The sequence below is a fragment of the Bolinopsis microptera genome, unplaced genomic scaffold (assembly GCF_026151205.1).
Source record: "Bolinopsis microptera isolate Bmic1 unplaced genomic scaffold, MBARI_Bmic_1.0 sca5, whole genome shotgun sequence".
In the NCBI taxonomy this organism is placed as follows: domain Eukaryota; kingdom Metazoa; phylum Ctenophora; class Tentaculata; order Lobata; family Bolinopsidae; genus Bolinopsis; species Bolinopsis microptera.
In genome coordinates, this window is record NW_026971777.1 from 80439 (window position 1) to 100762 (window position 20324).

The 20324-nt window shown below is 38.6% G+C and overlaps 1 protein-coding gene across 1 annotated transcript; it reads right to left on the reverse strand.

Moving 5' to 3' along the window:
- Positions 1–1570: 1570 nt before the first annotated feature.
- Positions 1571–9586, reverse strand: LOC134825672 (RNA-binding protein 26-like). Its single transcript, XM_063837873.1, has 15 exons — positions 9526–9586; positions 9241–9353; positions 8767–8924; positions 8138–8253; positions 7290–7388; positions 6813–7060; positions 6449–6646; positions 5509–5625; positions 5259–5339; positions 4829–4956; positions 4535–4680; positions 4186–4349; positions 3598–3979; positions 2836–2995; positions 1571–2568 (listed from the first exon to the last, which is right to left on the reverse strand). Exons 1-15 carry the CDS (start codon positions 9582–9584, stop codon positions 2545–2547), a joined length of 2193 nt encoding a protein of 730 aa, XP_063693943.1. The 5' UTR covers positions 9585–9586; the 3' UTR covers positions 1571–2544.
- Positions 9587–20324: the final 10738 nt, after the last annotated feature.

Below are 20324 nucleotides of genomic sequence, written 5' to 3' on the forward strand. Positions count from 1 at the left end.
GTATCCTTCCCGACCTCCAATTGCAACAAAAATTGGTAAGCTTACTCATAGACTTACAAGTATTAGTAAAGGAAAGTGTCCGATCAAAAGTTTAAAGCATATCCAACCATCAGACATGACATTATATTACAGCTAAAAGCAGCGTATTTTGCCCCATTTGGAACACCAAATTTTTCGGACAGTTGTAAAAGCCCTATATTGGAAGGGGCTTTTATTTGGGCGAGCGATTTAGTAGGAGCGGACTTTTACACATTTTTACAGCTACTTTTGCTCCAAAAGCCGCGCACCATCAAATATGGTACCTAGGCAAAACTCACTGATCATTCCAAAAAGTTATGACAAATTTGGTACTGCGAAAATTCTCACAGTCTCTAAGAACAATTATACAAAAATTTTGAAAATCCGAGCAAGTTTATTTTTATCGTGCACCCCCTACATTTAATTTATGAACTTGAGTTTTGTTTATTTGTAGTTGTACCACTACTAAGTAGCTTCTTAAAAGTAGCTGGAAATCCGGGGGAGTGGGTGGTTTTCAAAATTTGGACACACCCTGACAGGGGGGGGGGGGGCGGTGGTCTGAAGATCTGCGATTTTGGCGGACGTCCTATCCTATCCTAAGTAGTTGTCATACGTTGTATGACCCGCCGCGCACGAAGTGCGCGGCTCCCCCTGTATCGTCGAAGACGATACTATAGTGAAGCGACAGTGGGGGTCACCACGTGATACAAGCTCCCCCTGTATCGTTAAAACTCTTCACTATAGACATAGTGCCGTAGAAATTGAATGACGCTACAAGTACAAGTAAATTCTCAGCTACGTCTCATCGGTTCAGTAATTGATTCCGGTACCGCGACAATTGACCCCTATGTAAATGTAATTACATTGGAGGACTTCGCCGCTTCGACGCGAACTAGCATTCTTGCTTCGCAAACCCATCGTCGATCGTTGCTCTGCTTCGCAGAGCAACGATCTCGATGGGTTGACACCGTCAATCAAGTAATTACACTGGGGTCAATTGTCGCAAAATCTAGGGTTTAATACGACAATTGACCCCTATGTAATTACACTGGGGTCAATTGTCGCGAAATCTAGGGTTTAGTACGACAATTGACCCCCTATGTAATTACACTGGGGTTAATTGTCGCGAAATCTAGGGCTCAGTGCGACAATTGACTCCCAATGTAATTACACTGGGGTCAATTGATCGGGTTAGGGTCAGGGTCCTTGGTCAGGATCCTGGGTCAGGGTTAGGTTCCTGGGTCAGGGTCAGGGTTAGGGTCAGGGTTATGGTTATGGTTAGGGTCCTGGGTCAGGGTCAGGGTTAATTGTATTAAATTATATTGTCGGGGGGTCAATTGTCGCCCACCCTTGATTCCAATTATAGGTGCCGCTTGTTCGTAACTTTGCCGATGCCATATGGCTATGTCGTAATACATAATATTTCTAGAGGAAAGTGCCTCTCGGAATATTTTATTTAAAGACCCTCTCTCCTCTCCACCCCCTCAGTGATTACGTAATATTATAATTACCTTATCGCTTTTGGACAATATTTGAGTGAAAGAAAGACTGATATGGTGTAAAAACTGGAAGAGCTTGAATGTTACCGTCAGTTGTTGGTATAATGGAAATATTCAATATTGGATAATTCAACTCAAACTCAAAATTAAAGATTGAAAGGATCAACAATGGAAACGGAAAAAATTGGGCAAAATTCAAGAGGCACGACACAGCCCGTCGGCTTCTCGAATTCTGCCAAATCAGGTTATCGATTAGTTAATGTATGAAATTGAAAGTTGATCATTTTATCTATCCTACAGCTGTTGCAGGTATTGGAAAACGTGCAGTTTGTTTGAGACAGGCCCTATATAGTTATAGGACCATGCTCAATGAATTATGTTTCTCTCTGGTGGTGTGCTTGAAATTTAGTTCATATTTTGGTTCATCAGCAGTTTCATCAGATCGAGTTTATGGATCCATCATGGCTTTTCAAGCAAACCATGATGGCGAAAATATTGAGCAAGGAACCACAGAAATTGAGGGCGCCTAAATTTGGCTGACCTTTATATGCTGTCAGAATAACAGGAAACATTATAAGGTAAATAATTCTAACTATTATGAAGATTCCTTTCCATTGCTTTTAGCCCAAATCAAATATCTAGCAATCCCATAGCCTTTGCTACAATAATACCCACCGCAAAGTTATTCATTGAAAATATGCCTTAACTTTACAATATTAGCGACATAGTCCTGGCAACAACAAAAAAGGAAAAAGCATTCTGCTCTTTCGAATACACTGAACTTCAACCACAAAATCGTTCGTCGCTGAATGTTCTTAGACAATACATTGTCCATGTCTATAACAGTTCATAAGAGGGGCCGCGATAACGTCACCTCAAGTAATGACGTAATCTTAAGTAATGACGTAATCTTAAGTAATGACGTCACTTTAAGTAATTACGTCACGTGAAATAGGTTGCGATGTCACGTGACCGTTACCCCTCTCGACTGAATCGTCTGACGTCAAGTTAACCGTTGGTCAAATCGTCATCTTATAGGTTCTACGGTTACCTGGAATAATAAGCTCCGTTTAAATGATAACAATCAACATGCTCAATGGGATGACGGGTAGTTTCTGTTATTTGTTTGAGAGTCGAATTAGTTTACAGAGGGAACAGGTTAAGGTTGATAGAGGCGCAAACAATTTACGTCTGTACTAACTATACAAATATTTAGCTTTCCGTGCAATGCGATGTATTATATTGAGAATAATTGAATTGACTTTGCAAAATTTACTCATTTGAACCTCATAATTTAAAAAGCATAACACTTTCCTACCTGAGAAGAAGTCACTTCACCGGTCTTATTCCACTCTATATCGAGCTCTTGGTCATCAACAATCCTGCCCTTTACGTAGGCCATTTCAGCGTCCCGGCGTTTGTCGAACCCGATGATGACACCAACCCCAGAGGGTATCACAGTGCAGGTGCCAAATTTACTGAAAGTAGACTGGTCAGTGATCATTACCTCGGATTATGCACTTAAATAATGTGTAGAAATTATACCAGAGTAGGGGGGGGGGGGGCCAACGCCCCAAAAGGCCCCGATTTCTAGGGCCCTTTTTGGATTTTCAATATGTGTAGGGCCTTTTGGGGCCCTAGAATTAACTTCAATTTCATCAAGTTTGATATATGCTAAGTGCTTTAATGATATTATCTGACTACTTGCACAGTACTTTTATGTTTATTTGGGTGTATTTACATGGAGATTATGGTCCATAAACACTATCAAATAGTGGTCAGGGTCAAAAGGCCCCAAAAAGCCCCGATTTCTAGGGCCCTTTTCGGATTTTCGATATGTGTGGGCCTTTTGGGGCGTTGGCCCCCCCCCCCCCCCCCCCCCCCCAGAGTAGCATTTCAAACCCCACAACTTCCCCTGGTTTAATATCTCAGCCACTTTTAATTGGCAACATATTCCCTGTACCCTGTAACTAGCCATTAATAACGGTTAGTGGTTGCATTGCACCTATTTATAGAATTTGTTGCTCAGTGCTCGACCCGATTTTTAATTCTATCTTGTAAAGCAAAATGTTGTTTTTACCTGAAATGTTCGTGAAGTTCCTCTGCGTTATTGCAGTTCTTTACAATAATCTCCTTGGGCCTCAAGTCCAAGTTGGTGGAAGCACCGAGGGTGGTAGCTGGTGCTTGTTTAACGGGTTGAGGAGCTTTTCTCTTTCGATCACTGTTTTCTATGCTGGCCAGGCTCGCTTTTATAGTGTCATGTGACAGCTGTAGCTTCTTCATTGTTTCTAACATGGACCTTTTCTCGGATAGTACCTTACAGCTTTCCAGCTTACTGAGAATTAGTTTCTGGTTTACTACGTTCTGGGCAAGGAGACCTTGTGTTCTTTTAGCAAGCTCCAGTTTCTTCTGTGCAGCTGTAGGTCTGGGTTGTTCTCGAGGTGTGGTGGCTGGTTTGTTGTCTGGGGAGAAGTTACCGTTTATAAACTTTATTGAATACCATTGAAACCTAATAAATGATAAAGTGAACCTTCTACGCTGTGAAGGGTCAAACAAGCCATTTATTGACATTAACGATAATACGTATTTGTTCCAAGCCATACGTGAAATGCAAATGCAATACTTTAAGGGTGCAAACGAATAAAGAACAGAAACACGGTTAACTTACTGGTTACTAAGCTTAAGGCAGCAGGGGGTGGTGGAGCCGAGGTCTTGTTATTCACCAGGTTCATGTCTTGGTGGATAGAGGAAGTGGTGACCTTACCCATGTTCTTGAATAAGGACGGGGCTAAAGATATTGGGACCACCTCCTTCCAAAAGAATTTTATGTACCTATCGGGTAATTATATTGTTATGTAATCAGTTACCGTTTGGGTAATAAGAAAAAACCATAACCACCTCATTCAAGCTGTTTGTTCGAAGCACATTCGTTACAGGGCACCTAAAATCATGCCACAGAAAATTCCTTTTAGTCCTTAAATTGTATTGGCACGACAAAGCAGTACAACAACTCCCACCTGACACCGAGTAGAGCGATATTAGAGTTGAAACAAGCAGCAGCACTGTCGTGGGAGTGGAACTCTACCATAGCAGTGTGAACATCGTTATACACTCTACACTGCAGCTGCTTAATCGGACCATACTTTCCAAGATGATGTGACAGCTGGATAGAGGTTACATTCAGTAAATTTGAAAATAATCAAGATCTATTTGAGATAATTAATTTCCCAAATTCTTTGAGATACAGTGCATTAAAATAACAGGAGTAGCGACATGCTCAGGATAATTATGCTGACTTTAATATTTCTCACCAGTGCACTATCGTTACTCTGATAAGGGATGTCTCTGACAAGTAAGGTAGTCTGGGTTGGTTCCACTGGCACAACTGCTCCGGTGATAATATTACTACCGTCAACTAGTTTAAAGCTTCTAGGCACTCCTGAGGATGCGAGTCAGTCAGGTTTTATTATCGGATTATTCGTTGAATTTTGTACAGTTAAGAAGGGAACTTTTGTTGAAATGAGCTAATGAAAAGATGTCTCACCGCCGCGCCGATTACAGTACGATATCAACAAATAGATCGGAATACTGACGGGGAAGCGAACCATAAAAGGCACGTGACAGTGATTCCAGGAGGCTGATTGGACGAGAAAAAAATATTGTTCACTACTTCTCCACCAGTATTCAGACGTAAGATGGACAACTCTGACTAAAAAGTGTCTACAACGAGAGGATTGTTACCTGTGCTAGAGGGTGCTCTCTTGACTGTGTGAACGTAAGGTTTAGAGGGGTGTGTTGTCTCGCTCATCTGTGCAGAGGGAGCTGAGATATTACGACGTTAGGGTGGCACATTGATAATCCTGGATATTTTGTTATTTGAAATAGAAATGGACAACATGGCTTGGTAAATAAAGCCAGGTTTTAAAAATCTGAATGTGAAAGACCGTGGAGGCTCCTTGAAAACTGAAAATAGAGCTGTAACTACCAGTACCTGATGTACTGGAGGCGTGCGTAACAGGCCGAGGTGGGGGAAGAGGCTGAGCGGGGGCTGGGACCAGGGGGGTCTGGTTGTTAATCAGAGCTGGCTTATCCGGGTTATAAGTCTCACCTGAATAGGATTATTGTTATATATCATGTTTTACTGGCGTTCAAGAACGCTTCCCTTTGGTTTATAGACATTGCAAGATACGAACTAACGATGTATGTTGAAAATTGCCATCGAGTTGCCCGGTTGCATGTTGAACTCTCAAAAATTCACCATTTTCAAATTTTTGTCGGTGTGATTCAATTGCATCGTGAATATAAAGATGCTGTATAGTAGATAAGAGTGAGGTATTGGTTTAAATAGGATGCAGCCTGGACAGTGGACAGTCGGCGATGCAATTATTCTGACCGACTGAGATTGATAACGAACAAGATAAGGTGCTGCGCGCGACGGTGCGTGCGCGCACAACTACGGCGTTGACAGTTGCGTAACACAGTACGAATTTGTAAAATTTTACTGCTAGTCGCGAAGCTTATTCCCGTAATTTGTCCCAGGTTATGCCGAAAATATTCAGTGGTTTTGGTGCTGTTGACAGACTGGAAAGATTTCACCAAGAAGGTAAATGTCGTTTTCTGGTTCAGATGATAAATAGTATGGAGGGAGCCTGACTTAGTTCATGGACCATTTCATTGGTAATTTGGTTTGCAATACACGGGAAAACATTGTACAAAAACTGGAATTGTTATCAGCTTCGCCAGGTACTAGACGAATATTTCTAACCCTGTACTAAATATCATAAGACAGAATGTGCAAGATTTTCCTTCCGAGGGGTTGGTAGTGCATACTCGCAATTTATTAAGCAGCAATTTCAACATGACACGTTCTCAATTAACACACGCCAAAATGTAGCACCACACACACACTTTCGCATATTTACACACAATACCTGGGGGAAATAGAGGTGGGGCACCACTGAACGGCCCAGGAGGAGGAGGAGGAAGAGAAGGAGTCTGAGCTGCTTGAAGTACACTGGATAAGCTACTCTCCTCCACTACTACAGGGTCTATACCGTGATCATACTGGCACAGTCCTCCACGCAGACAGTAGCCTTTCTCGTCAAAATCACGACATCTTTCTTTACGCGCTGCAATGGAATGTACGTGCGTTAATAAGACGTGAAACTTGGTGTTTTGGAAATATGAGAGTTTGGAAATATGAGAGTTTGGAAATATGAGAGTTTGAATAGTTTCTTCTGCCTGGTGTACCACTGTCACATCCCCTGATACACGTGTAAATTAAGAAACCAGTACCTTTCCCGTTTCTCGGGGGAGAGTTACTCTTCTTTCTAGGACTCCTAGGCTGCCTGACTGGAGATCTAGATCTTCTGGTGGGTGGAGATCTAGATCTCTTGGGAGGGGAGGGGGAGCGGGACTGGTGTCTGTCTGGGGTGTACCTTCGTTTAGGGTATCCGACACGGTCACGTGTTATGTCACCACGGTCACGTGTTATGTCACGTGATGCGGGGTAACGGTCACGTGGTGCTTGCTCGTCTGATCTCCTGGGGTGGTTAGTTGAGAGAGTAAGAGAAAAAGAAACTAGTGGGATGAAGAATTGAGATGGCAGCAGCTAAATTAAAATAACATCGTCTAGTTTATTCATTACACAGAGAACTTCCCACATTATATTCATACAACACAGTAGTATAAACAAACACTACTATAACTAGAGGATATTTATTACTACGTACTTACATTAAATAAACAATATTATAGGTTGTGTGTACTTACGTTCTGTCTCCTCTATCAGTGAATCTTCTAACATCTCTCCTCTCTTCGTAAGATTCAGTGTTAAATCTCCTTGTTTCCTCTTCCCTTCCTCCGGGCCGACTGAACATTTGTTATCTTAACATTTGTTTAAATCTTAACATTTGTTCTCTCAACATTTACACGGAGGTGCAGAAAATAACATGTTAAAATGCACGCATCAAGTGCGTTTTATCAAACATGGAAATTTCAGTGAAAAAGGTAATATAATATATATAACCCAGTAATATAACCCAGTAATATAACCCAGTAATATAACCCAGTACAAAGTTCATTCTAACAATGAAATTTCAGTGAAAAAGGTAATATAACCCAGTACAAAGTTCATTCTAACAATGAAATTTCAGTGAAAAAGGTAATATAACCCAGTACAAAGTTCATTCTAACAATGAAATTTGAACCATTTTGGAAGTACGATCTCTACTGTACATATAGGGATGTAGGGACCCTACATTCTTATCATTTTGTTAGTACATTATTATCATAATATACTGATTTTGAAGGACTTTATTTACAAAAATGTAAAACATCTCAGGAACTTAAAGATATGATTATAAAGTTAATGCCATTACAGTATAATCACACTGCAACACTGCTAAGTGCTAACAAGTGGGCTTAGTGAAGCACAGCTCACTATGTGCATTCCTTCATTTTGCACGTGCACATACTTGCAGTGAAGCACAGTATTTTGCACGTGCACAATGCACATATTTGTGGTGAAGTACAGTATTTTGCACGTACACAGTGCACATATTTGTGGTGAAGCACAGTATTTTGCACGTGCACAATCATATGTTTTTACTGAATATTACCTGCCACGTTTCCTCCTGTCCCTGTCCTCCTCAAACCGTCTCTTTCTCGCGTTCATCTTATCATCCTCATCCGTATTTACATCTATTGATAATTCAACTAGTCTTTGCTCTGTCCCCTGTAATTAAACATTAATTGATTATTGAGATACTTTTAATTTTTAAGATAATTAATCGATCAAGCTGTTTTTGAAGCAAGACGATATATTATTATATACTTACTATATTTAAAAATAACGTTGTGTTATTGTGCTATGATATGTATTCGACATGTGTATTGTCATTACCGCATCGCGATGAAAACAAATCAAACTAGAGTCAAATTTCACTGTCAAAATTGTCAATACACTGTTATGTAACACTATCTAATTATGTTCCTAATCAAAATTCAGATTATGAAATATTTCCATACAATTATTATTTATTAATCATGTTAATAATAATGATACTGACTTTTAAATTATTAGATCGTTAATGCTATATGAGGATGAGCATAGATAAATATTGTACAATCAATATTAGTTAACTTAAATCATTACGAATACCAAATAGCACGTAATCATTATAATATGCAATGAAATTCAAGAACCAATAATAATTATTATTATATTATATAATGTACATAAGTTTACCTTTTTTGTGTCAATGGATATCTTCCGTTCAGGTTTTGGATCATCCTTTGCTTTGACTTCTTTGACTTCGGTAAAAACTCTCTTCTTCTTAGGTGGCACTGGCATGTATTCTTTACTTTCGATCACGTCGTATAAATTTTTCACAAAACTCTCAGTTTCTGAAATGTATGTTGCTAAAATACCCAGAATGGCAAGTAGTAACAAGATCATCTATTTTTAAATACAATAAAATCAGAATGGCATGGCTATCAATCATTACATCAATCAACCACTTGTCAAAATCAGATCGGATTTAAATTTTGAATGAGCATTTTTTCTTGAAATTGATTGCCTTTGAAGTAGGACCGAGTTCAGTTGAAGCTATTTGTTCAAATAACCAAATATCTTGAACTCGCTTCTAGCACCAAATCAAAGGAGCATTTTACCTTCTTTTGAAAGATAATCTGAATTGTAACCTATGACAAGCGGACAAACCTTTATCTAGAAAAACCTCTAACTGTTCCACAAATGTGTCTTCATTGAACGCCTCGTCTTTTTTTAGTAAAGCTATCACATACTTCGCCAGGACGCTTGGATCTGCTTCCGAGCTAAGGGTAATAGAAGAATGAGTAATATAACAATGTTAGTGTGATTATTAAGGCGTATTGGCAACTTCGTTACTAGATCACATGATATTATATTTAAGCTCTGTTTTTTGTGAATTAGATCATAACATTGATTCATTACAAAAATTGATATCTATTTAAAAGATAAACTCACATCATTTCCAGCTGAGTGACCAGCCATTGCTTTAGAAATTCAACCTCTTCAATAATCATCCTGAACTGTGGCAATTAATGGGTTAAGAAAGAAATGCAGCAGATTGCCGACTGAATAAACGGCACCAAATGAAAATTGTTATTGGATATGATGATTATGTTTAAGTGCGCTTATATTACAAGATAACGGAATATTAAGGAAACATTATCTGTACAGTGTGTTTGAAGTCCTTATCACAAGAGACAGAAAAAAGAATTATCAGAATTGATTTGAAACAACTGAAAGCTATATAACAGAATAACTGTGCTAACAACTTAATAAAATAAAGTGAATGACAAAATTCATCTATTAATTTGCTATTATCCCACCCAACTACAAACAAGATTGAAGACTAGAGAGTGAAAAGATATAAATATATGGCAATAAATTAGGATCAATAGAATAATTCATATAATGAACATAATTATCTAGAAATATTCGGGTAAACAAATTTCACATGAGACATTTCAGTCTCACCCCCGCACGATTAAAATAAATTAACAAACGTTAACTTCTCTAAATTTCACCCTACAGTTCACCCTAAACTACCCCTCATCTGACTTCTGAGCCATTTCTTTAGCTCTCTGAGAGTTCTCAAGTTTAATCTGCTGTACCCGGACCCAGTATCTGTAGTCTGTCAGGTCCTTGATTTTATCTCCATAATAATCATCACTAAACCCCACCTCTACTGAGTCTGTACATCTGTATAAGTTCAACCGACGCTGAAAATCGTCTTCTCTCTGAGAAGATTAGTGTGATTGTAACCGGTTTTTGTAATTGTAATTGTTTTCGTAACTGAAACTGTAGTTGCAATTTATTGTGATTTACCTGATAAAAGTTTGCCTTTGTTTCAGAGCCCATAACTCTAAGATGAAAATTACGATATCCGAATGCAGTTATGATAACACAGGTAATACCAGATGCAAATGTCATACAGGTTCCAATGATCATTGGATCAATTCCTTCCATTCCCCTGAAACGACAAGAAGTAAGCATCTTTAAATCTACATGACACATTGTGTTAGAAGCGCAAATTGTCATAATTACCAGTAGTCATAGATATTAGATAACCATTATTCGCCCCAATTAGGGAAATATCAGCAATCACCAGTTCCAGGAAACGTAAACCTCTCTTACTTGTGTCTTTCACTTGATTTTGGTGCATGATGCAATGTTGACCGATAACTGCCAGTAGCCATCACTGAGCAGGGTTTTAGTCTATTACGGATAGACATTAGACACCTCCCAGTGCAGATATGACGGCCACGGTGTTCTAGCTACTAATGAGCAGCATGTAATATCTATATTGTGTGAAACTATGTATTTAGGAAGGAGAGTTTTACTTACATAATTGTGAGAGGAGAGTCTGACATCAGCCAAGGAAAAAACCACATACTATTTGATGCAAACGTAAAGCACCCAAAAACATAGCCTCCTAGTAATGCAAAATATCGCGAAGTCTTTATTCTATTCTTTAGTTTGATATAGTCATTAAACTGAAGCTGAAAACTAGTCCGACAGGGAGAATATCTTGAACACAGTGTCTTTATTCGATTCTTGACTTCCTTGGGCACAGGCAGAGGGCGTGAAGAATTGTTGCTGTCTGCAGCAGAAGCCAGTGTAGTAAATAATCTCTCATGTCTTAGCTTCCTTAATGCCAACAGTCTCCTTGGTGCGTTGAGCAAACATATCATTATCAATGCTTGACTGAAACAAGATGATAGTTATAGAGAATGTATCTGAATAAAGCTGTGTCTTTATGATTTAGATTAGATTAGATTAGATTAGATTAAGAATAATGACATAAACATCATCACTAGTTTTAAACATTCTTTCTGATTTCCTCATTATCAGAACTGTGAACATTTCACAGCCTTCGTCATTAAAAAACAAACAAATTCTATAACTAACATAATTGTCATAATTTATTTACATATAAAAAAGTTTAAAAAGTTAAAAACCGTTAATTTAAAAAATAAATAAATAAAAACAAATTCATGAGATATTTATTCCCTTTCTCTTGGCAACACACGGATTTTTATATAAATATTGGACTTGTTGCTTCTTCTTTTCGATATAATTTACACCCTCTATTTTTGCTAAAATTATATTTGACACTTCCCAAAAGTTGCCTGTGTCTACTAAATAATTAGTCTTTTTAAATTCTTCTAGATTAATTTTAAAATCAATAACAGACACTGAATTTCTAACAAAAGATGGCAATTTATTCCAAAAGCTGATAACACGCTCTGATAAAAAATTATTAGACAAGGTTTTAATATTTCTATTAATATTGTTAGATTTAGTGCTAACAATTTTATCTCCCGATCTACTTAAATTGAAAATATCTTTTCCATACTCAACCAATCCATTTACAATTTTGTAGGCTTCAATCAAATCTCCTCTAACCCGTCTCTCTGCGAGTGTTGTAATCTGTAAGGCATCCAACCTTTCACTGTAAGGAAGTGTTCCAATATCATCAATAAGGCGTGTGAACCTTCTCTGGACATTTTCCAGTTCAATGATAGTAGCCCAATTCCCATGGCAGGCAGGTGGAGACCACAACTGAGCACAATACTCCAAGTGGGGTCTTATTATAGTTTTATAAACATTTCTCATAACATTAATTTCTCTTATAATGAGATTCCTTGTAACCCATGCAATCATACTGTTTGCTTTACTAATACAACTTTTAATATGTTTCGACCATTTCAAATCTGAAGAAGTTAAAACTCATTGTTATTTCCAATCCAATAAATAAATTGTCAGTTTAGGCTGATAGTTAACTGTTACGAAAAAATCGATAATCTTAAAATCACTGTCATTATACACCATACCAGCGAATATATTTCTTCCTATTTGAGAGTTAATCATAATTGGTTAACTCAAAAATGTACCTTGACAACATTTTGAATTAAAATTGAATTCAATCGATTAATAAAATTTGGCAACACCGATGACTGATAAATACTTCAGGTTGCCCAGTGGTTGGAGCTTCTTCCCTCAGTGCAGAAGGTGCAGAGTTCAAATTCTAGTGTCACCTAGTCTAGGGAGCAGCTAGAGATCTATCGGATCGATGAGAAATTACATAGGTGTAATGTCTCCTTGGTCAGAACAAGGTAAACCTGTAACGACCAACCTACATGAACACTCAAATGAAAGATAAATAAACGGTGACGTGGAAACATGCAATAGGAATTATGAAGTCCAAATGAAAGCTTGTATGCAACACAGTACAGGGGGATCGAATTCTATGAAACAACCGAATGAAAAGTAAATGCATACTCTAAATTTAGCCGAAATACTATCCAACTATGACAAAATTTTGAGAACGTATGTGATGAAAGTGCAGGAAGAAGGCACATTTTAGGCACTCTCACCCTGAACAAATATGCTCTAGGAAGTGTTTATCAGGTTTAAACAGCGGTGGACAGTACTGCAGTGAGTTGGATGGTTTTAACAACTCTGTATCTCTTGATAAATATTAAATATCGTGCGAGTTCTTATAAATCAAATCGCAGACTAAGCGTCAGATACAATATACAAAATGTCATGCATGACAACAATCAGATTACTTTTGACCCTACTTATAACGCTAATCTTTTCTGCGGCATGCTTCATTGTAGCGCGATGCACTACTGGGTCGCGCCGCGCATCAAATAATTCTTCTCGCAACCGGTAGATCGGCGAAATGCACCACTGTGCCTCACCGAGCTGCGAAGGATTGACATCGTGAATCAACATGCTTCAATAATTTAAATTCATCCAATACACAAAATAATGGTCACAAATCAGTTTTAAAGGAAAACACATTTTTTCCCCCGTTTAAACTTTGAAGACGTCACCGCTTCGATGCGCCGCGCGAATTATCATGGTTGCTTTGAGTTATGATATCGTTGATTCCCAATGTCAATATTTTGCAGCTCGATGAGGCCCAAATGGTGCATTTTGCTGATCTACCGAAGAAACATTATTTGTAAGTAAACTTAATTGACGACGTAAATTCTTCGCAGCTCGGCGGGGTCCAGTATTACTAAAATGCGCTCAGCCTGTCATTCCGCCTAATTCTAATCTCTATTCGGAATGTTTATAAACATAATAGCCTGAGGTCCCCAGGTAAGGTCCAATAGCGAATTTCGCCGATTTAACGCCGATCTTGTTGATACATGTTTCGTATCCCATGCAATATCAAAGATAATATTCCGCCTTCGGCGACGCGCGCTTCGCGCGCGAAAAGTGGCATGCAACGTATGTCAACGATCTTGCGAGAAGCATAATTGAGTGCGCGGCGCGGCCCAGTAATGCATTGCACTACAATAAGTTTAAACATTATTTGATGCGCGGCGCGGCCCAGTAGTGCATTGCGCTACAAGCGATATTGTTGCTTTGCTAAACAGCAATTTGGATAGATGTCGCGGCTGCATTGTCAATTAATGGTTGAACCAGCGTCGTATAAAAATTGCATCTGTCTTAATTTCTTCATACTTGTTTATTATTTGTCAAGGTGTTTGATAATCATTAATCTATGATTATGATTTTAATCGAACCAAATCAAAACAACAAAAATATTTATATTTGCTATTTTGCCAACTTACTAGTGTATTGTTTTAAAAAATTAAATTCTAGTGTCAGGTGATTGAGACTAAATCCGCCCGATGGGAATCACGCAAAAGCCTCATTACGCTATCGTAGCACGCTATCACTTGATTACCCAATCAATTTAGCTAACGAGATTTAACAAATTACTCGAAAACTCCGTCATTTTTAATACATTTCACATCTTTTCAGACCATATTCCTCATTTAATAACAAATTACAATATGTTAAAATGGAGTTTCTAGCAAGTTCGCAAACACGAGTACATAACAAGCAATTCAATGTTGATTGGGTGTGTCCTCTAAAATCGAATTGTCAAATGTAGTTGACGGAATAGGTACAGTATTTCATCAGCAAAGCAATGTAAGTCTCAAACATGAAACACAACATCGGTATAAGACCACACTGGGCAAAGGTACTCAGAAACATTAGGAAGCGCCTTCGTTTTGAAATCTTAAGAACAACGGTAATTTCTCTCCGGGGAGACAGAGGGGCGAGAAAGAACTTTGTCAATATAGACTGTTTAGATTTGAACTTGGAGCCACAAGGTCAAGGGTGATTTTCAAAATATTGAGTTTTCAAAGGGTTATTTTTTCCATTTCACCCTTTTGTAAAAAGGCAATATTGAAAGGTTACGAATGGAGGTTTTTGCAGAAAAACGATGATTTTGGAGAACGAGATAGGTGGGTTTAAATATGTCGTGTGTCCTTCCTTCCTTCCTTACGTCCGTTACCATGCAACGAAAAAGTTGAGCGCGCGCGAGGATTGTTTGCGGAGATGTGATGTATAGATAGCCTGTGATCTATGAATGCGCGGCGCGACTGTGTTTTAATGTATACGATGTAATGTATAATATTAGGTTATGAACCCAATTTGTACGTGGCACGCGTAGTGTATTATTATATTGATGTGTATACGAGTATATAGTTTACCTTTGCTTACAATTTCTTGAATTACAGATACAAGTTAAGTTCTACTAGTACTTCTACGGCAATTGAACTGAATTCAAGCGTTTCCCGTACTTAATGCATAATTTATCAATATTATTATCATGAAGATTGAAGTGAGCCATGATTGGAGCTTATACTTAAATTTATAGTAAATGTGGAATGGAAATCTAGCGTCCGCTAAAATGAAACAACTGGCGCAATTCTTGTTATATAGGGTCATTGTGACATTATGTGTATACTGTTTGAAACAATTCATTACCTAAAAGTATAAGACCCTACGTATTTAAACTGCATTCCTCTTCCTGTACAACTACTCTTTGTTGTAATGTCTTTTATTGGGCTTAGTTTTAAACTAATTACAACACTACAAATCTATTACATTTATTGAGGTATGACAATGGAAAGTCCGCTACGATGATAACAAACAGCGGTGAAGACAAGACAGCAGAAACAGAGAGTGTACAGCTACCAGACACCTGTGATCCGGAGATATCTCAACACCTGTCTTCTGAAGGTATTGCTTATGTTACACCTGTTGTTTCTCTGTTATGTGGAATCTGTCCCAAAGATCTTATATCAGAACCTTGTAGCATTCAATGTGATTCCTGTAAAACATTTTTCCATCCTAAATGTCTTGGTAAGTCTGCACCAGTGGACAGTGAACGGTGGGTTTGTCAGAAATGTAGGGATAATGTAGAGAACCAGCAGATCATTGATGCTCCTGACGAGGAAAATGATATCAGTTATAACTGTCCCGTGTGTAGGAGTGTTGTGGGGGATTCGGATAAGGCATTGGGTTGTGATGGCTGTGAAGAATGGTTCCATGCACCTTGTTTGTTTATCAGTGAAACCGAGTACGCTGAGATGGATAATGAAGAGATATGGTTTTGTGATACTTGTCAAGCAGTGAAAGCAAACAAAATTAATTGGGGCTCAATGGTTGGTGAAGAGTTGATAGCTGAGAAAGTCCAAGCTGTTTATCAAGAGATGGTGACATGGAGAAAGAATCTTTTCCTAGTTCCCAGAGGTAAATCAGGTAGCGACTTTATAAAAGAACTGACTCGGCTCATCCTCCTATTTGCAGATGCTACCAAGTGGGAAAGGCTATCGTTCGCACTGGTTCATATCTTCTTGCCAATCATGTTGCAAAAACCGTCAAGCAAGTCAAAAGCAAGAGACCATGTAACATATCTCACCAAGCGCTTGGTTAAATGGAAAAATGGAGAACTTGACGATCTAATGATGGAGTGCAGGAGTATTCAGAAAGCCTTGGTGCAGCAACAAAAAATCAGCGAGGAATCCGGGAAGAAGAGTTTCTGCCGACTAATGCTTCTTGGGAAAGTTAAACAAGCCACCAAATTTGTTGACAGTTCCAATGACACCTTAGGAGTTCACAGCCTAACAGCAAACATTAAACAGGTCCTTGGGGAGAAACACCCTCCAGCTGTTAAAGCAATTAGGAACATCAGTGGAAAGGTGCACTGTCAATCATTATTGCTTCATCCCTCCAGTCCTCCTGTTATGTGCAATTCTCACTGCTATGTATGCTCCTCATTTGTATCAATTATATTGATGCTACATTGTTATTGAATATGAAATAATTTTCAACCGTATTAATTTATTAAATTATTGTAAATAGCAAGTTTGACAAAGGGATTACGTTTATTTTACCCGGAGTTCGTTTAAGTTTAGTATTGTAAATAGTTAATTTGACGAAGGGAATACGTCTATTTTACCCTGAGTTATGTTTTAGTTCAATCTTGACACAATTTTAAAATTATAATTTAATTATTTTATATATATGTATTGTCCATAACTAGGGTGGCCTGCTAACAGAACCATGATCTGCCTTGATTCATCCTTCAGCACAGAGAAAAGCTCCTTTTTTTATACATTATGATTACAGAGGATCTGATATTTAGATATATATTGCTGTGCTGTAAAAATTGACTTTATTTATTTATTTTATTTAAAGCAGATCCAGTTGTTCTGCACCCTCACAGTACTCCTCCACCTCAGGAAGTGATATTTGAGAGGATTGACGCAGAGACTGTCAAGAGGGCTTGTTTATATTTGGATGGATCAGGCGGCCCAACACTAACGGACTCAGATTTGTGGAAGCATATCATCTGCAGCAAATCATTTGGCAAAGCATCAGTGACACTTGCTGAGTCTATAGCAATTGTTGCAAGGCGCCTTTGTAGAGAAGATATCCATCATAGCTGTCTGAAAGAGTTCACTGCATGCAGATTAATCCCTCTTGATAAAGGCCAGGATAAGAACGGGAAACCTGGTGTAAGACCAATTGGAATCGGGGAGATATTGCGCAGAATCATTGGAAAAGCAGTTATAATGTCTTTCAAAACTGATATACAATATGCTGCTGGCCCACTGCAGACCTGTGCAGGGCTCAAATCAGGAATAGAGGCTTCCATTCATGCAATGAGACAGATCTGGGAAGACAGTGACACTGAAGCAATACTACAGGTTGACGCTGATAATGCGTTCAATCGTCTTAATAGAGAAGCAGCCCTTCACAATGTTCATGAGATCTGTCCTCCGCTCTATCAGTATCTAAAGAACCACTACCAAAAGCCAGCAGACCTGATCATTAATACTACCGAGGACCACTACCAACTTAAGTCTGAGGAAGGTTCAACTCATGGAGATGTAGCAGCAATGGCATTCTATGCGTTAGGGATCAAGCCTCTAGTAGATGACCTAGCCACAGCCTCCAAGCCCAGTGTTTGCAAACAGTCTTGGTATGCAGACGACAGTAGTGCTGGTGGAAAGATTGAAGGTATTAAGATATGGTGGGATACGCTGTTGGAGCAAGGACCAAAGTATGGATATTACCCAAAAGCCAGTAAGACCGTCCTGATTGTGAAGAATAGCGAGGACCTAGATCTTGCGCAGAAAGTATTCTCAGGCACTGGTATTAAAATTGAGTCTGAAGGAGAACGCCATTTGGGTGCAGCAATTGGCAGCGAAGCTTTTAAGAACAAATATGTCTCAGATAAAGTCCATAAATGGTGTCAGGACATCAAGCTGTTGTCATCAATTGCTGTTGAGGAGCCCCAAGCTGCTTTGACTGCATATACTAAGGGAATTTGTCACCGGTGGACGTTCATTCAGAGGACCATCCCGGGTATAAGTCACTTGTTTCAACCATTGGAGGATTGCATCAGAACAGATTTTATTCCAGCAATCTTGGGTAAGAACGTATCAGACTTGGACCGCTCCATATTTGCATTGCCAGTCAGACATGGTGGCCTAGGTATCTCCAACCCAGTTGAAAACTGCAATAGAGAATTCACAGCCTCAGTCACCATCACAAAAGACCTCACAGACCTGATTATCAACCAGCAAAACACCCTTGAACATTACAACATGTCAATTCAAAATGACATTATAAAAAGTCTCAAGGCAATCAAGGAGAAACACTTATTTACGGTTAGCAAATCAATAGAGGACAGTGTAAGAGATCCCAACCTAAAGAGATCTCTCCAGTTCATCAAAGAGAAAGGTTCAGGATGTTGGCTTACTGCACTTCCATTGAAGAGATTTGGCTACTCCCTGAACAAGATTGAGTTCCGTGATGCTCTGTACTTGCGTTATGGTTGGGAGATCCCTAACACCCCATTTCACTGTGCTTGTGGAGAGAGAAATAATGTGAATCACACACTTATATGCAAGAAAGGTGGCTATGTTTCTATGAGACACAACAACATCCGCGATCTAAATGCAGAGCTGCAGCGTGAAGTATGCAGAGATGTAGTGACTGAGCCAGCATTGATACCCCTTGATAATGAAGAAATTGTTGGTACCAATGCTGATAGAGCTGCACCTGATGTATCCTCACGAGGTCTCTGGAGCACATTTGAACGAACATTCTTTGATGTCTGTGTTACCCACCCCAACTCACCCACATATGTCAAAAAAGATATGGAACAGATCTATAAAGCTCATGAAATGAGGAAAATGAAAAAGTACAACAACAGAATCATCCAGGTGGAAAAAGGCACCTTTACCCCACTTATATACTCAACAAATGGCGGATGGGGTCCACAAGCCACAAGATACCACAAGAGACTCGCTGAAAAACTATCCCAGAAGAGAGGAGAAGACTATGCGGCTATTATGTGATACATGCGCACCAGGATTAGATTCTCAATCCTCAGGAGCACCTTGATAGCGGTCAGGGGTGAGAGAGGGAGACGGCAATCGTATACATTGCCAGTCAGTGTAACTTCGTTTAACTTGATACCTGCCACCATGGACTATGAATGTTTCTAGACACTATCCTTTTGATATTGAGATATTGGTATCTCAGATCACGTGTACATCGTTCCTTTTTTTATGACACAGTAATTTATTGACACTCACAGCTATAATTTTAATCATTGAATCAGTATTTTTATCTATTAACTTATTACATATTTGTGCTCTGCTTTAGCATCACTTGACTATTAAAGTTCAGGCCATGACCTTATAGTCAGCCAATTGGCCATTGCTATATTATGTGTATATTGTTTGAATATTCTTTTCTTCTCTTTATTGGGCTCATCTATCATCTGCTATGATATATCTTCATTGTGTTTGGTGTCCTCCTATTAGCAAGTAGAGCTACACTTCTGCTCGATTAATAGTGTGGTATCAAAATTTTGACCAAAAACTGATGTAAATGATACCCATTTTTCCCAATTCAGTATGTTGCATCCTTTACAGTGTGATAGTTCCTTATCTAATTGTTATGAATATTTAGCGATAAATTGTTGCATACAATTGAACTTTACACATTTACAAATCAATTTCAGCACAAGAAGAATTCAAGAAAGTGTCATTATTATACATACATTTGCTGATGTCTTGAATTGGAAGTTCAGTTATCATTGTTTTTAGATGAGGATATACATAGGTTCACAGAATGTACATAAATTTCACAAGCCTTCCTATGAGGTTTTGTAATTACGCATGTAACATTGCAGTAAAAGTTTGTGTGGCCTCCCTTTGTTTCAGCAAGCTAAATAGCATAGCAAAGCACCGATCAATTCACTACCATGTACACATGTGTTGAATGGGGTTTGTGCCATATTTCTGTCCTTGAATCTACCTGTCCAACTGTTTTGATTTAAAATATAAAACGCTTTGTCTGCACAATCTACATAATCTACATCCATATTTTGTTATCATTTTACCATTTTAAAGCTAAAG

Bases quoted from the DNA above. Each gene is read 5' to 3' on its own strand.
- LOC134825672 (XM_063837873.1), bottom strand. From the start codon at position 9,584: ATGATTATTGAAGAGGTTGAATTTCTAAAGCAATGGCTGGTCACTCAG. The intron at 5,340-5,508 runs GTACTGGTAGTT...GTAATATCTCAG, and splicing joins GCACGCCTCCAGTACATCAG to CTCCCTCTGCACAGATGAGC. The intron at 3,980-4,185 runs GTAAGTTAACCG...ACTTCTCCCCAG, and splicing joins TGCCTTAAGCTTAGTAACCA to ACAACAAACCAGCCACCACA.